Genomic DNA, 17,567 nt, shown 5'->3' on the forward strand with positions numbered 1-17,567 from the left:
TCTCTCTCTCTCTCTCTCTCTCTCTCTCTCTCTCTCTCTCTCTCTCTCTCTCTCTCTCTCTCTCTCTCTCTCTCTCTCTCTCTCTCTCTCTCTCTCTCTCTCTCTCTCTCTCTCTCTCTCTCTCTCTCTCTCTCTCTCTCTCTCTCTCTCTCTCTCTCTCTCTCTCTCTCTCTCTCTCTCTCTCTCTCTCTCTCTCTCTCTCTCTCTCTCTCTCTCTCTCTCTCTCTCTCTCTCTCTCTCAATATTTTTTTCCTGCGTGAAGAATATCAATTTCTGCCTGATTAGCTGCCAAATTGAGTGTGCCTCCAGAACAATACACATAGCCAGCAGGTATAAATAACATTTTTCCATCTTCTAGTTGGCGACTGGAGCAAAGATACCATCACATTCACTGTCAGTTATAGCTGAAGTGGACTAAGGATGACGGAGTCTTTTACACTTAATGGATCAATACAACAATTGGTCTTCTTGTATGTGTAAGTCATTAAATGGTCCGGGTGTTTCAGAGGTTTAGCTTCAGTCTCTTATCTCTGGCTGTTTCTATTTTAGTAAGGTCTAATTGATTATTGCTGTCTGATTGTTTGTAGCAGTGAAAGGCAAGTGATTCATCTCGTATTTCCTCTAATGATGGATGTGATTAATTTTCTTCCCCTCATACAGAGCTTCTGGACACCTTTATCTTCATCCTCAAACCCTTCCCTCTGGGTTCCCTTGGAGCAAACGGTGTGATAAGACCCAAAACACGCACAACTGAGCCTTCTCTCTACCAGCCATCCTCTCTCAGTTCAAGTTCCATCCCCTCCTTGCATCAGTTGATGTATCATAATGCAAACCAAGTCACGTAGGGTGGCTTTCTTACCAACTTATAAAAACAACCTACAAGGAGGTTGCTGGATTCAATGAAACCTGTCTTACTGAGCAATGTTTCTATTTGTTTATGAAAGGCTTTGGTGTGAGCAGAAAATACGTAAATGTGATTATAGTAAATGCCTCTGTGATCCATAACTTTGATTACCTCTGAGACTAGGCTGCCTGTGAGACTTTGCTCCTGAATTTAGGTTATTTGAATTTTCTTCATTAAATCTTAGCTGTAAACATACCTAAGTTTCAGTATTCTTTAGATTGATCAATCACAGACAATGTTTTTTGTGACCAATCTGCCTCAACAGTACTACATTCTGTGAAAAGTACAGGTAGGCCTACAAAATGGCTCCCGAGTGGCGCAGCGGTCTAAAGGCACTGCATCTCAATGCTAGAGCTGTCACTACAGACCCTGGTTCGATCCTGGGGTGTATCACAACCGCCCATAGGGTGGCGCACAATTGGCCCACTGTTGTCCGGGTTAGGGTTTGGCCGGGGTAGGCCGTCATTGTAAATAAAAATTTGTTCTTAACTGACTTACCTAGTTTAAATAAAGGTTACATTAAAAATATATATTTTAAAAAGAGGTGATTGGAAGAGAAACAACAATCCATTAAAACAAATACAAATATTTCAACAAACAAAGCACAAGGTCTGCATTACTAGGTGGTCTGTCTTAGAGGAGGGAAATTATAAACAATTTAAGATACTCAAGAATAAGTTCTCAAATGAACGAATGGGTTTCAGTTATAGACTTATTTTTTGTTCTGTATCCAGGACAAAAAATAAGGTGTACATTTAAATATGCTTTGATTTGTTGCATAATTGCAGGATACAATGTATGTATCCTGTATATTTGTGTCAAGCAAGCCAATAATAATATAAAATAAACATAGATACAACAAACAAATAGATCGAAGGTTGAAATAGTATCAGAGAAAGAAACAAATAGTATAATCCTTGCCAAAAAAAATCCTTCTGCAAAAGTGTATCCCGTGCTTCTAACACCACCTGTCGAAAGCACTGGAAAAATAGAAGTTGGTGGGAAGGGAATCCCTCTGTACCGAGACGCTCGCGCTTCATTTCTCCTGTAGGCTACACTGTGAAGGATGAATTGCTTTCCTCTCCAATGCAATGTATTTACTCTAGGACTCGCTTCTTTCCAAAACTCAATGAAGACGGATATGGCTCTACAACTAACATGTGGTTTGATTTAAGTTTCTAATGGTCGAGAATATACTTGAGATATTTCACCAAAAGAGCTTGAAACGTGCACATTTAAAGAGATGATGGCATCAATAGGGGAGTTCGATCCGCTGAACAACATCGTTCCTGCAACTAAAATTGAAGTAACCGTGTCATGCAGGTAAGATCATGAATGTATCATAAAATGTTAAATGGCATGATTATAAGTGAAACATCTTGTATTGAAAGGATGCAGATGAGACACTTGTGTGCTAATATAATATTTCAATTATTTACAGCAAATTTTCTGTATTCATATGAAATAAGTGTGCATACCAAGTTAAATATTTATCTTAATTTAGGCAACATTCGTATTGTTTTAGAATACCAAGCATAGAGTAGAAATATGATAAAACCATTGTTTCACCTCATGCATGGATTCTCATTCACCTCCTTCCTGATACACCTTCAAAGGTGCGCCGAGACGTGCCTGACCGCAGTGCATCAGCCCGGTGTAGTCAACAGTGCTAATGCATACTTTTCAGGCACTGAGACTGGATAGTGTTGTGGTATGGCTATCGATTAATCACCTCTCAAGCAGGTGTAGCCTATGTAGAACCATGTCTACAATAGACCATGGCTACCTGTGAACAAACCATTACATGTGTGGAGTATACGTAATTGTCTTCATGAAAACTTTTGTCACGTTATGTCTTTCTCGTAATATAGTACTTAGCAGCCCTCAGTATCACATTTGCCTGTTGTTGCCCCCTCGACATCCTTTTCACGGTCAAATATTTAATCCCATCAGTTTAAAGTGAGTGTACATGTGATTAAAAAACCCTGGCACTGTACATAATCTGTAAAATCGGTTGATTAATTGACACAGCAATCGATTTGGAAAAATATTCATACAATGGCAGGTCCAATATGATCTATACAGTCAGGCCCTAAGCCTTTTTATATTCATACAATGGCAGGCCCTAAGCCCCCCCCCCCCTGCTGGATTTATGGCAGAGTTGCTAATTGGTTGTTGGAAATAACATTCATATTTTCCATGAAAACACGTGGAGCCTCAAAATAGAATAGAATTTGATGTTTAACAAAGTCAAAAACAAACATGTAGCTGTTAGTTAGGCAAGTTCTTGTGTTTTGAGGCTTAAAATCAAAGCCAGTACATTTTGTGGTTGGAATTGCATTATGCATATCATTTGAGAATTTAGACATGAATGCTAGCAAATTTTGACAGAATGGTTTCATCTAGACAAAAAAAATAAGGTTGCTTAGCAACCGAATACCAACGAGTTCTGTGGAGGGGAAAAAAGTGAGTAATTGCTGATGACATTCATGCTGAGGGCCGGGCCTGTATACAGTACAGGACAGTATGCTAAAGCTCAGGAAACAAATGGAATAACTGTTTTTTGGGGAGAAAATATTGACATTTTCTAAATTTTCTGCTGTCTGGGTCTCAGCCATTACATTGCTTTCCATAGAAGTATGTGTTTGTTCTCATACGCATGTTATTTCCAGGAAAGGTCATCAGATAATCTCACTGAGACACTGTGAACTGTCAACCACAGATACAATTTGTTGTAGCATAACCTACGGTATGTACCGTAACCTACAATGCTACTGTACAAAACCAACAGCACTTATAGAGGTTTCACAAGGGATCTGCAATATGACAAAATAATGTGAGTTTATAAGGGCCTCTAATAACACTTAAACAGGTGACATGTGTGTTCATGAACTTTCAACTAAGCCTACATACAAAAATAAAAAAAGAGATAGCAGGTAGGTATTCTGTATTGGCCCTATAAGCTGTTTAAGGGTCCCTGAGCTCCAGAGGAGGTTGGTGGGAGGAGGTATAGGTGGACGGGCTCTATGTAATGGCTGGAATGGAATGAATGGAACGGTATTGAAAAACATCAAACATATGGGAACCACGTTTGACTCCACTCCATTCCAGCCATTACAATGAGCCTGTCCTCCCGCTAGCCTCCACTGCTGAGCTCACAATCATTAACCTTTACTTAACACCCATCCCGGATCCGGGAGCATCCTCATCAGTAAAAGCTGACTAGCATAGCCTAGCATAGCGCCACAAGTAAATAATAGCATATAAATATAATGAAATCACAAGTCCAATACAGCAAATGAAAGATAAACATCTTGTGAATCCAGCCATCATTTCCAATTTTTTTAATGTTTTACAGCGAAAACACAATATGTATTTCTATTAGCTAACCACAATAGCCAAAGACTCAACCGCATATTTTCACCATGTTTCTACCGCATAGGTAGCTATCACAAAACCGACCAAATAGAGATATAATTAGTCACTAACCAACAAACAACTTCATCAGATGACAGTCTTATAACATGTTATACAATAAATTTATGTTTTGTTCGAAAATGTGCATATTTGAGGTATAAATCATAGTTTTACATTGCAGCTACCATAAAAAATATCACCAAAGCAGCCAGAATAATTACAGAGAGCAACGTGAAATACCTAAATACTCATCATAAAACATTTATGAAAAATACATGGTGTACAGCAAATGAAAGATAAACATCTTGTGAATCCAGCCAATATTTCCGATTTTTTAAGTGTTTTACAGCGAAAACACAATATAGCATTATATTAGCTTACCACAATAGCCAAACACACAACTGCATTTATTCACCGCATAGATAGCATTCGCAAAAACTAGCAAAAGATATAAAATGAATCACTAACCTTGACCAACTATAAGACTGTCAACTCATCAGATGACAGGTTATACAATACACTTATGTTTTGTTCGAAAATGTGCATATTTAGAGCTGCAAACCGTGGTTATACATTGTGAATATGTAGCATCGATTCACCAGAATGTCCGGAGCTATTTTGGACACTCACCTAATCTGACCAAAGAACTCATCATAAACTTTACATAAAAATACTTGTTGTATGGCAAATGAAAGATACACTGGTTCTTTTAATGCAACCGCCGTGTTAGATTTTTAAAAATAACTTTACCATAACAAACAGCTTGCGTTATTGCGAGACAGCGCCCGCCAAAACGGCAGAGAATAGAAATCAACATTTTCCACAGAAATACGAAATAACATCATAAATTGTTCTTACTTTTGTTGAGCTTCCATCAGAATCTTGTACAAGGAGTCCTAGGTCGAGGATAAATCGTTGTTTGGTTTTAGAATGTCCTTTTCTCCTGTCGAATTCGTGCCACAATGCTAGCCAATGTTGATGACGTTCCCAGTTTCTCTCGACGCAAAGAACGGAAAACTCCAAAAAAATAAACGTTGAATAAACTGATGAAACTCGGTTGAAAAAAACTACTTTATGATGTTTTTCTAATATGTATCAAATAAAAACAGAGCCGGAGATATCCGCCGTGTATACCGAACGCTTTTCAGAAGCCAATGTCGACGTACTTCGCGCGCCAGAGAAGACAAAGACATTTCCAGACCTGTCACTCCAAAAGCTCTTCTTCGGCCTCAGATCAAGCTAGACACCCCATTCCACCTTCCACTGCCTGTTGACATCTAGTGGAAGGCGTATGAAGTGCATGCATATCGATAAATATTAGGCAATTGAATAGTCAGGCCCTGGAACAGAGCATCGTTTTCAGAGTTTTCACTTCCTGTATAGACGTTTGCTGCAAAATGAGTTCTGTTTTACTCACAGATATAATTCAAACAGTTTTAGAAACTTGAGAGTGTTTTCTATCCAATAGTAATAATAATATGCATATTGTACGATCTAGAATAGAGTACGAGGCAGTTTAATTTGGGCACGATTTTTCACAAAGTGAAAACAGCGCCCCCCTATTGACAAGAAGTTGTTTAACCTGTAGCTACTCATATCCTACTAGCCAGGTTACATTCCTCATATCTGATACTGACATAGAATGTCATACTAACTGTTTCAACTTAATTTGTCAACGTATTGTGACGTGGAATCTACGTGGAAAATACATTGGATTTGAAAAAACTCATCAACATAAACTGTTGTTTTGAGGGTGAAAACCACATGATTATGTCATCATTGTAACCAATGTTCAACATAGACAAACCTTGTATAACAAACTGTGCATTTGGAAAGTATTCAGACCCCTTCCTTTTTTCCACATTTTGTTACGTTACAGCCTTATTCTAAAATGGATTAAATAAAATAAAAAGTCATCATCAATCTACACACAATATCCCATAATTACAAGTAAAAAACAGAAAAAACTTATTTACATAAGTATTCAGACCCTTTGCTATGAGACTCGAAATTGAGCTCAGGTTCATCCTGTTTCCATTGATCATCTTTGAGATTTTTCTATAACTTGATTGGAGTCAACCTGTGGTAAATTCAATTGATCGGACATGATTTGGAAAGGCACACACCTGTCTATGTAAGGTCCCACAGTTGACAGTGCATGTCAAAGCAAAAACCAAGCCATGAGGTCGAAGGAATTGTCCGTAGAGCTCCGAGACAGGATTGTGTCGAGGCACAGATCTGGGGAAGGGTACCAAAAATGTTTTGCAGCTTTGAAGGTCCCAAGAACATAGTGGCCTCCATCATTCTTAAATGGAAGAAGTTTGGAACCACCAAGACTCTTCCTAGAGCTGGCCACCGGCCAAACTGAGTAATCGGGGGAGAAGGGCCTTGGTCTGGGAGGTGACCAAGAACGCGATGGTCACTCTGACAGAGCTCCAGAGTTCCTCTGTGGAGATGGGAGAACCTTCCAGAAGGACAACCATCTATGCAGCACTCCACCAATCAGGCCGTTATGGTAGAGTGGCCAGACGGAAGCCATTCCTCAGTAAAAGGCACATGACAGCCCGCTTGGAGTTTGGCCACTAAAGGCCACTAAAGGACTCTCAGACCATGAGAAACAAGATTCTCTGGTCTGATCAAACCAAGATTGAACTCTTTGGCCTGAATGCCAAGTGTCATGTCTGGAGGAAATCTGGCACCATCCCTACAGTGAAGCATGGTGGTGGCAGCATCATGCTGTGGGTATGTTTTTCAGCGGCATGGAATGGGAGACTAGTCAGGATTGAGGGAAAGATAAATGGAGCAAAGTACAGAGAGATTCTTGATGAAAAGAGTGCTCAGGACCTCAGACTGGGGTGAATGTTCGCCTTCCAACAGGACAACGACCCTAACGCAGAAGTGGCTTCGGGACTTGAACCCGATCGAACATCTCTGGAGAGACCTGACATTGTCTGTGCAGCGACACTCTCTATCCAATCTGACAGAGCTTGAGAGGATCTGCAGAGAAGAATGTGAGAAACTCCCCAAATACAGGTGTGCCAAGCTTGTAGCGTCATACTCAAGAAGACTCGAGGCTGTAATCGCTGCCAAAGGTGCTTCAACAAAGTACTGCATAATAGGTCTGAATACTTATGTAAATGTGATATCAGTTATTTATTTTTTATAAATCTGCAAAATAAAAATGTGTTTTTGCTTTGTCATTCTGGGGTATTGTGTGTAGATTGATAAGGGGGAAAAAATATTTAATATTTAATATTTAATAACCAAGCCCTGCTTAGGTTTTATATTTGTCACTGACTTTTACCAATGGGCTATCAGGAAAATGATTATTGAGAAATCTTGTATTAACTAAATACTGTATATTCACTGTTGCTATTGAAGTAATTTCAAAGGGTAGGTTTAACAGAGAAAATGAAATGTAACCATACTTTATGATTCATATATCATCAATGAGACTATTTAGGCCTGTATAGTATTTGTAACAGCTATTGTTTTAATTTGGGGCGGCAGGGTAACCTAGTGGTTAGAGTGTTAGAGTGTTGGACTAGTAACCGCAAGGTTGCAAGTTCAAATCCCTGAGCTGACAAGGTACAAATCTGTCATTCTGCCCCTGAACAGGCAGTTAACCCACTGTTCCTAGGCTGTTATTGATTATAAGAATTTGTTCTTAACTGACTTGCTTAGTTAAATAAAGGTAAAAAAAACAGGGTTCAACAAAAAATAGACAATACATATAGTCCTAGGGTTTCAAGCTTTAGGTTGATTTCAAGTTAATCTTTAATATGTTGGATTCACATCTCCATTGCAAAAATCTAAGGGTCCCACAGTTGACAGTGCATGTCAAAGCAAAAACCAGGCCATAAGGTCGACCAAGCAATAGGACTAAATCAAATCAAACTTTTTTGATTAGATTAGGTTTAGTCCTATTCTTTAACTTGGATTTTTGGAGACGTTTTTGGAGACGTGAATCCAACACATCAATTATTAATTTGTAGACAAACTGGATATTGAATTGTGTTTTGTTGTCAACAGAGCAAATATCATATTTGAAGGAGAACCTCTGTTTGGATAGTTCCATCTGTGCCACTGACTTAGTCTGGCTTCAATTCCAGTTAGACTACAAATGAATAAATGATATGATGGATTCACATCGCCATCTCAACCAACAATCAAAGTTAAAGAATAGCACTAAATTAAATCAAATCAATCTTTAAAGGCACTTTAAAGTCCTATACTTTAACTTTGATTGTTGGTTGAGAGGGCGATTTCTAGACAAAGTCAGTGGCACAAAAAATACTTCTCCTTCAAATGTTGAACTGTGTTTGTGCTGACACCCAAACACAGTTCAATTACACTTTTGAAATACAGTTAACAGCCTATATTACAAATTCTAGGCTCCAACTAAACCAAAAATAAAAGTTAAAGAATAGGATTAAGCCAGTGGCTCAGATTAAACTATCTAAGCATTAGATATCCTTTAAATGTTGATATTTGGCTGTGTTGTCAGCCAAACAAAATGTAATAATACTTTTGTAATACAGCAAATAGCCTACATTTAAGGATATCTTACAAACGAATGAAACAGGATTCAACCTTAAAACGAGTAACCATGGCCACACTTTGAGGTTAGCCAACTGTAACTATAAATGTCTTCTTATGTAATCATAGAAAGTGTGCATGTTCAGGATACCATGCAAAGGTTGCAGGTCTGTGGATATCTTCACAATTGCTTAAATAATCTGTGCAGAATCTTAAACAGCTTGGATCACTTGCACTTTCTGCAATCCAGATCATTTGGTTGGGCTATTACATGAAGCACAGTGATAACACATTAAGTTGTTGTATAAATACAAACATCTGACATTGTATTCCCATTTTATCTTTGTTGTGCTTTAAAATGGTTGAAAGCGCAGTGATAACACATAGGGAATTCAACAAACTTCTGGCAGACTTTTTGAGTGGTTGAATAAAGGTTGAAATCTCATTGATCAATGCCTTAACCAAATATTACCCACCAAAAATGACATGGTGCCCCCAGTGGGATGGGATTATACACTTTTGGCTGAGTGGCCTTCGTGTTGTCTGTCCAAAGAAAAGAGTCACTGGGATGGTCATAAATCCATGGTCACAAACCCAGCCACCACTGGCAGCAAACAATAATCCTCCCTGCCTCTGAATAGCGAAGGGAACGGCAGATGGTGCCACCTTGGAGATTACAAAGCCTTAACTCTGGATTTCCTCCATGCTTAGAAACAAGTGGGTGGTTCTCTGTGAGACACATCTGCAACTTCTCCTCTTATCACAGCTAATAAAACATTGCTCAAGTCTCAAGCGGACTACACAATCAGCCACAACATTGATTTCATTCGTCTGCCTCTCAACAACCCATTTCCTTGACGTGTTGTGCATCTGGCAAACTGCCAACCTAAAATGAACCTGAGGTATGAGTTCAAAAAAATTGAAAAGAGTTGAGGGATTCTCAACTCACTGACCTGGTAAAGTCGTGCAGCCAAACAAAAAGGTGTAATGGGTTCGCATTCAAAAATATGTCACATAAAGCTTACTTCATTTAAAAAATATATATTTTCACTGCATCAGGGATAACATACACAGACGTTTCGGCTTCACAACCTTCTTCAGACTCACAGAGACAGACACTAGCAAGCACAGACAGTTCCCTTCTCTGAAAAACATGTCAGCTGGGGAGTGCAAATGTACCTCAGCTCAGTGGTCCAGAGCTCCTCAGAGAGACTCAGTGTTTGTGCCATTTCTGTCATTGGGAGTAGTTGTTTCCCCTTTGATATAATATGAAACATGAACCCAATGGCAGTGACTCAAATACTGACGATATAGAAATGGTCCCACGAGACTGCCCTCATCTGCGGAGGAAAGAGTTGGTTACTGTGACTGATAATTTTACACTTATCGCACCATGCATTTTATCCTATACATAGGGGATGATGTTGAACTCAGACCAAGTATTGTACTATAGTAGTGACAGCAAAATCTTATCTCCTACTCAAAGGTACCTTAATCAGGATACAGTACCTGTAAATGGACCAAACTAGTGCTATTATCTTGGGACTGTCATTAGTGGAGGTATACACTTTGTGTGCCTCTAGATTGGGTTGTTAGTCTATTTTGTCCTGTAAATACCTTATTTTACTGACATTTTCTTTAGGTGTGTAATATGAAATAAGGTCGTTATTATTCATGCACTGGGCCAAAATTGGTGTAGGAACAGTTGTTCATGTGTCACGTTCGTTGTTAGAAATGGACCAAGGCGCAGCGTGCGTAGAGTTCCACATGTTTTAATAAATGAAACTCACCAAAAACAATACAGAACAATCTAAACGTGCCTTAAATGCAGTGTTCACAGGCACTATACAAAAACAAGATCCCACAACAAACAGGTGGGAAAAGGCTGCCTAAATATGATCCCCAATCAGAGACAACGATAGACAGCTGCCTCTGATTGGGAACCATACCAGGCCAACATAGAAATACAAAAACTAGAGTACCCACCCTAGTCACACCCTGACCTAACCAAAATAGAGGATAAAAAGGCTCTCTAAGGTCAGGGCGTGACATCATGTTCCTTATCAGGAAGTTCAACCCACTGATTACGATGCTGTGTGATCTAATTGATTATGTATGTCACTTCAGTCTTACACATATATTTAGCCAAAAATGTTCTGGTGTCACCCTATGCACACTGGCTGGTTTGTTATGTATTTTGTTTAACAATACATTTTTCAGTTGTGCTGAATATTACATTAAGTATTATTAATTTGTTGTCCTCACAGAATAAATATATTTCTACAACAGAGGAAAACACTAAACATAAGCAAAATGTTAAAGGGATACTGCGATTCTGGCATTTAAGCCATTTTCCTACTGATGCTGTTGGCTATCATTGAAGAACTGGAGGCAGAATTCAAGAGAGAAAACAATAATGCTGAACTTACTTACGTAACTGTAGACTTCCAGTTATTGTGCTAATGCTAGTTAGCATTGGCTCTGGAAACTACCTCTAACCTCCTTCATACTGTACGCAGAGGAATAAAAATGGTATCCATGAGTTCATCTGACTCTGGCTAAGTAGAATCTCACATAATGACAATAATGTTAATGATAATCAGTTCAGTCTGTTTAGCGCTATTGTTTTCTCTATTAAATTCTGCCTCCAGCTCTTCAATGATAGCCAACAGCATTTGAAATGATGTATACAATACATTTTGTTTTGAGGAGGGAAAACTACCTAGTGTTTTCCATAAGAAATGTTGTACTAACAAGTGAACAAAAACTCCATTGAAATATGTTCAAGTGGGTGCTGCAGTGACATTGAATACATTCTATGGAAAGAATAACAGCCTGATTAAATTATTATTATTTTATTTCCCCTGTATATTATTTCCATAGGGATCTTCTGGACGTGGACAAATTTTCCAAGTCTGATCCTGGTATGTGCCTCTCTTTTTGAGTGAATGTTTATCAGAATGTGTGAAATTCCATGCATGCATTTGTCCTATCTGTCCTGAATGTACTCATGTAAATACTAGAGAGTTGATTCCGTCATTTTTACAAAAACTTCAGGGATGTTATAAACATTCCGTTATGCAGTGAAGCTGCATTCGTTTCTTTTGTAAAGCACTTTATTTCATCCGGATACAAACATTTGTAAAAACCAATATAAGGACGATTCTGAGATTTGGAATATGATGACATAGGATAAATTGTAGCGGTTCCACATCACAAGTTCATAGTCAGTTTAAGCTGTTTTACTCAGCATTTCTCCTATATTTTGGTCTTCAAAGTCACATAGGTTACCTTATCTATTCCCTACATCTCAGTTTGTCACTCTTTGTCTCCAATATTTAGTCTCAGTCACACAACCACAGCTGCAGTGTTATATGTTCGCGTCCTTAATAAGAGTTTTTGATCATATCTATTTCATGTGTAGACATGTGTTCATGGCCTCTCATTTCACTGCGTTGTGAGTATGTCTTATTGCTCCCCAAACTGGACTTCCAAAATGCACAGGTCGCTTTGGAGCACAGGAATGAAATCACCTTCCACTTGGAACTATATTTTGTTCCGTGCTTCAAATGCTTTATACAACACATACATTATTATTGCTATAGTGTTGTTTGGAGAGCTCTACTATGTGTTTGTCAAAAGTCTGTCAGGTTGAAGTCATACCAGGGTGAAAGCTTTGAGCTGTCAGGACAGGGCTCAAAGGTCTCTGGGTTGAAGGTAGGGAGAAATGGGATTCAGCTGGATAAACAGAGCCAGGCTCAGAGTGACTCGTATTAAGGCTACTATCACAACTGCAGTCCCACAGAGCCAGAGAGACCAGGGCTCTGATGAAATTTCACAATATCAACAGCCATCTAAAGATGGCGCTGGAGAGAATGGCTGCCGTTTCATGGGCTCTTAACCAACTATGCTATTTTGTTAGTTTTTTCGAATTTTTTGTAACTTATTTTGTACATAATGTTAATGTTACCGTCTCTTATGACTGAAAAGAGCTTCTGGAAATCAGAAGAGCGATTACTCACGTTGAACTGGATGAAGAATTTCTCTTTAATGAGTCGGACGAGAGGTATTTACTCCAAACACCCGAACAGGCACCCATCCCTGTCATTCGCAGGAGAAAGAGACGGAAAAGAGATCGGGGTGCCTTGGGATGCAGGGAAACTTAAATCTGTTTTAAATTATTTCTATCAGCATGTTAAATGTGCAACCCGAGTGAAAAGAAACTCTAGACCACCTTTACTCCACACACAGAGACGCTTACAAAGCTCTCCCTCGCCCTCCATTTGGGAAATCTGACCATAATTACATCCTCCTGATTCCTGCTTACAAGCACAAATTAAAGCAGGAAGCACCAGTGACTCGGTCAATAAAGAAGTGGTCAGATGAAGCAGATGCTAAGCTACAGGACTGTTTTGCTAGCACAGACTGGAATATGTTCCGGAATTCTTCCGATGGCATTGAGGAGTACACCACATCAGTCACTGGCTTCATCAATAAGTGCATCGATGACGTCATCCCCACAGTGACTGTACGTACATACCCAAACCAGAAGCCATGGATTACAGGCAACATCCGCACTGAGCTAAAGGGTAGAGCTGCCGCTTTGAACGAGTGGGACTCTAACCCAGAAGCTTATAAGAAATCCCGCTATGCCCTTCGACGAACCATCAAACAGGCAAAGCGTCAATAGAGGACTAAGATCGACTCATACTACACCGGCTCCGACGCTCGTCGGATGTGGCAGGGCTTGCAAACTATTACAGACTACAAAGGGAGGCAGCCCAGTGACACGAGCCTACCAGACGAGCTAAATTACTTCTATGCTCGCTTTGAGGCAAGTAACACTGAAACATGTAGCCATAAAGTGCTTTGAAAGGCTGGTCATGGCTCACATCAACACCGTTATCCCAGAAACTCACTCCAATTTGCACACTGCCCCAACAGATCCACAGATTATGCAATCTCTATTGTACTCCACACTGCCCTTTCACACCTGTACAAAAGGAACACCTATGTGAGAATGCTATTCATTGACTACAGCTCAGCGTTCAACACCATAGTGCCCTCGAAGCTCATCACTAAGCTGGGACTAAACACCTCCCTCTGCAACTGGATCCTGGACTTCCTGACAGGCCACCCCCAGGTGGTAAGTGTAGGTAACAACACATCCGCCACGCTGATTCTTAACACGGGCGCCCCTCAGGGGTGCGTGCTCAGTCCCCTCCTGTACTCCCTGTTCACTCATGACTGTACGGCCAGGCACGACTCCAACACCATCATTAAGTTTGCAGATGACACAACAGTGGTAGGCCTGATCACCAACAACGACGAGACAGCCTGTAGGGAGGAGGTCAGAGACCTGGCCGTGTGGTGCAAGGACAACAACTTCTCTCTCAATGTGATCAAGACTAAGGAGATGATTGTGGACTACAGGAAAAGGACAACCGAGCATGCCCCCATTCTCATTGACGGTGCTGTAGTGGAGCAGGTTGAGAACTTCAAGTTCATTGGTGTCCAAATCACCAACAAACTAAAATGGTCCAAGCACACCCAGACAGTCGTGAAGAGGGCACGACAAAACCTATTCCCCCTCAGGAGACTTTGATTTGATTTGAGCAACAGCCCCGCAAAGTACTCATTACTCAGAGCTGGGGGTCTGGGATTCTGAGTTTGGTCCTTAATTGATTTAGGTAGTTACTTGGTTTGATTATATTCATCTGCATGATGTGCCTAATCTCCAACAAGTTCTGTGATGAAGAAATGTGATATGGATGTTTTACCTCTTCTAGTTTGTGCTATCTACATAGCCAATCACTTAGATTAGATTCACTTTGAGTATTTGTGTGCAGGCTTTGTGTAAATGGACGAATATGTTCTGAATACACAGTAAGCTCCCTCCCCCTGATCTAATTTAAAGATGGCCCAGACATCAAAGTACTTTATCCTTGTACTTTTCTGTGAAAAGTAAATAGATTGTGGTGTGTGAGTGTCCATGATTACCCATGTGTCTAAGAGCTTTATGTTGTGTTTGTGCCAAATCAAATGTTATTGGTCACATACACATATTTAGCAGATGTTATTGCCAGTGTAGCGAAATGCATGTGTTTGATGCTGTATAATTTTGTGTTCATGAGTTGTTTTAGTTTCTTGAATTTTAGAAACCAGTTATACAGAGTAACCTACAGGACGTTATTGGCCATGGACTTTTTTTTGTCATGGACAGTGCTGTCAAAGTGTCATATAAATTCCACTAAGATGTTCATGAATTTGTTTGGTTAACTCACCTAGGGGTTGATGCTCCATGGAGAGAACATATACCATTAACCCATTGTCACACTATATTCTTGGCATGCGTAGTGCTGGCACATTTCTACCATATAACCACGTAACCGACTGTTATGGTTGATGACTGCCATGAAAATAATAAAACTTTTCTTTTGGTGGAATGAACTACGCAGCGCCCCCCTCCCTGCAGCAGCAGCACACATAGAAATAGAATAAATAGAATGTGCTTGGAACCTCTAAACCTGGCAATTTGACTGGTAAACTCATGGGTACACTCGCAATGGCTGCCTGGGATTGTGATGCAATAATTTCCATATGTAATGTAGAATGTTCATTCAAATGATGTTAACTGATGTGGCTCATGCAATGGAATGTATTTTGTTTAATAGTTGAGTTGAATCAACAAATCACAGCACATATTGATGGGTACACATCTTGCTTTTACTTCCTGCTTTGCTCCTATCCACCTCATTTTTTAAATGTTGCTGTGGGCACAGCCAAACAACGACAGTGATGGATTCGACTTCCATTCTGCAGTTCTCCTGTGGCAAACTTGCCAGAGTAAATCATTTGAAGGAGTCCACTTATAGAGTATTCAAGTCATGTAAACAAGTACAAGTGTAAATGTATAAGTGTAATTTTATATTTATTTCATTCAAGTTTGCTAACGTTAGCTAGGCCTACTAGTAGGCTACTTCTGTTGTCATAATAACATTAGTTGTGTTGCGTCTGTTAAGTGCCATCCACCAAGCCAATAATGATAACTATACCGAACAAAAGTATAATCGCAACATGCAACAATTTTAATCAGTTTCAATTCATATCAGTAAATCAGTCAATTGAAATAAATAAATTAGGCCCTAATCTATGGATTTCACATTGGAATACAGAATATGCATCTGTTGGTCACAGATACCTTAGAAAATTTGGGCCTCACATTGGGTTCGTCACGGCATCTCTATGCATTCAAATTGCCATCGATAAAATGCATTTGTGTTCGTTGTCTGTAGCTTGTGCCTGCCCGTACCATAACCCCATCGCCACCATGGGGCACTCTGTTCACAATGTTGACATCAGCAAACCACTCGCCCACACAACGCCATACACGTGGTCTGCGGTTATGAGGCCGGTTGGAATTCTCTAAAATGACGTTGGAGGCGGCTTATGGTAGAGAAATTATCATTCAATTCTCTGGCAACAGCTATGGTGGAAGTTCCTGCAGTCAGCATGCCAATTGCACGCTCCCTAAAATGTTTAGACATCTGTGGCAAAGTGTTGTGTTACAAAACTGTACATTTTAGATTGACCTTTTATTGTCCACAGCACAAGGTGCACCTGTGTAATGAGCTTGCTGTTTAATCAGCTTCTTGATATGCCACACCTGTCAGGTGGATGGATTATCTTGGCAAAGGAGAAATGCTTACTCAGGGATGTAAACAAATTTGTGCATTTGAGAGAAATAAGCTTTTTGTGCGTATGGAACATTTCTGGGATCTTTTATTTCAGCTCATGAAACATTGAACCAACACTTTACATGTTGCGTTTATATTTTTGTTCAGTGTATAATGATAAACTATAGGCTACATACAGTAACTGCCTTAATGTTTCTGGACCCCAGGAAGAGTAGCTGCTGCCTATGCAGGATCCCTAATAAATACAAACCTCTGGTATTGACTTTTTCTTGTTCACCTGAAATTATGCTTAAGTAATAATAGTCTACTTGTTATTAAGATGTCTAACCTTTACATATGAGTTAGCTTACTTGTACACTTTGAAATTATATGAAAACGATTGTTGATTCTTTGAAGTAAAGTGTTTAAACATTTAATTGTTTTAATTGTTAACTTAAAACTATTATTCAAGATTAACTAGTGTCAATGTTGATTAATCACAGATCACAATCCTGCAATAAGGAGGGGAAGGGAATCTGTCTCTAATTTGAATTTCTGTTTCTGTGTTGTATTTTCAAATGAACATTACCTTTTTGTTCAGTTAAACTCTCCAGTTAGTTTTATTTGTTTGTCAATCTTTCTCAGGATATCAGCCATGTGAACCCATTTTGCAGCTGATAATGGCAGTCAACAGCAATGTAGCCATAGGCCTACAGCAGTGGTTCTCAACTCTAGTCCCCGGGTACCCCCAACAGCACACATTTTTGTTGTAACCCCGGACAAACATACCTGATTCAAAACATACACACAGCTACTACTACCAAGTTCAATGCCAGATACTGAGGTCTGAGTGGCACATGGATGTGCCACTGTGATAATGAAGATTGTTTGCCTAAGACTACCACAACAATTACATTGTCTATGCTAAATGTGTTTAAATTGTAAAAGAAAGAATAGTTAGCTATAAAAAAATAAAAAAATTCAATGGGGCAAGGCAAAGCAGGGATGACAGACAAAACTTTTCATTTCAC

General features: G+C 39.5%; 1 protein-coding gene and 1 long non-coding RNA gene across 2 annotated transcripts in view; both read left to right on the forward strand.

The window, feature by feature from the left end:
• Nucleotides 1–311: 311 nt before the first annotated feature.
• Nucleotides 312–1,099, forward strand: LOC139542129 (uncharacterized). The gene is made up of 2 exons (XR_011668470.1): nucleotides 312–476; nucleotides 661–1,099. It is a non-coding gene; the product is annotated as an uncharacterized lncRNA (long non-coding RNA).
• An 828-nt stretch (nucleotides 1,100–1,927) lies between these two features.
• Nucleotides 1,928–17,567, forward strand: part of LOC139542130 (copine-9-like) — a 104,963-nt gene continuing 89,323 nt past the window's right edge. Inside the window, exons 1-2 of the mRNA XM_071347199.1 lie at nucleotides 1,928–2,227; nucleotides 11,744–11,784. Of these exons, the coding sequence (XP_071203300.1) occupies nucleotides 2,148–2,227; nucleotides 11,744–11,784 (121 nt within the window). The 5' untranslated portion in view covers nucleotides 1,928–2,147. The remainder of the gene's footprint in view (nucleotides 2,228–11,743; nucleotides 11,785–17,567) is intronic.

This window comes from Salvelinus alpinus, chromosome 17 (assembly GCF_045679555.1).
Source record: "Salvelinus alpinus chromosome 17, SLU_Salpinus.1, whole genome shotgun sequence".
Classification (NCBI taxonomy): Eukaryota; Metazoa; Chordata; class Actinopteri; order Salmoniformes; family Salmonidae; genus Salvelinus; species Salvelinus alpinus.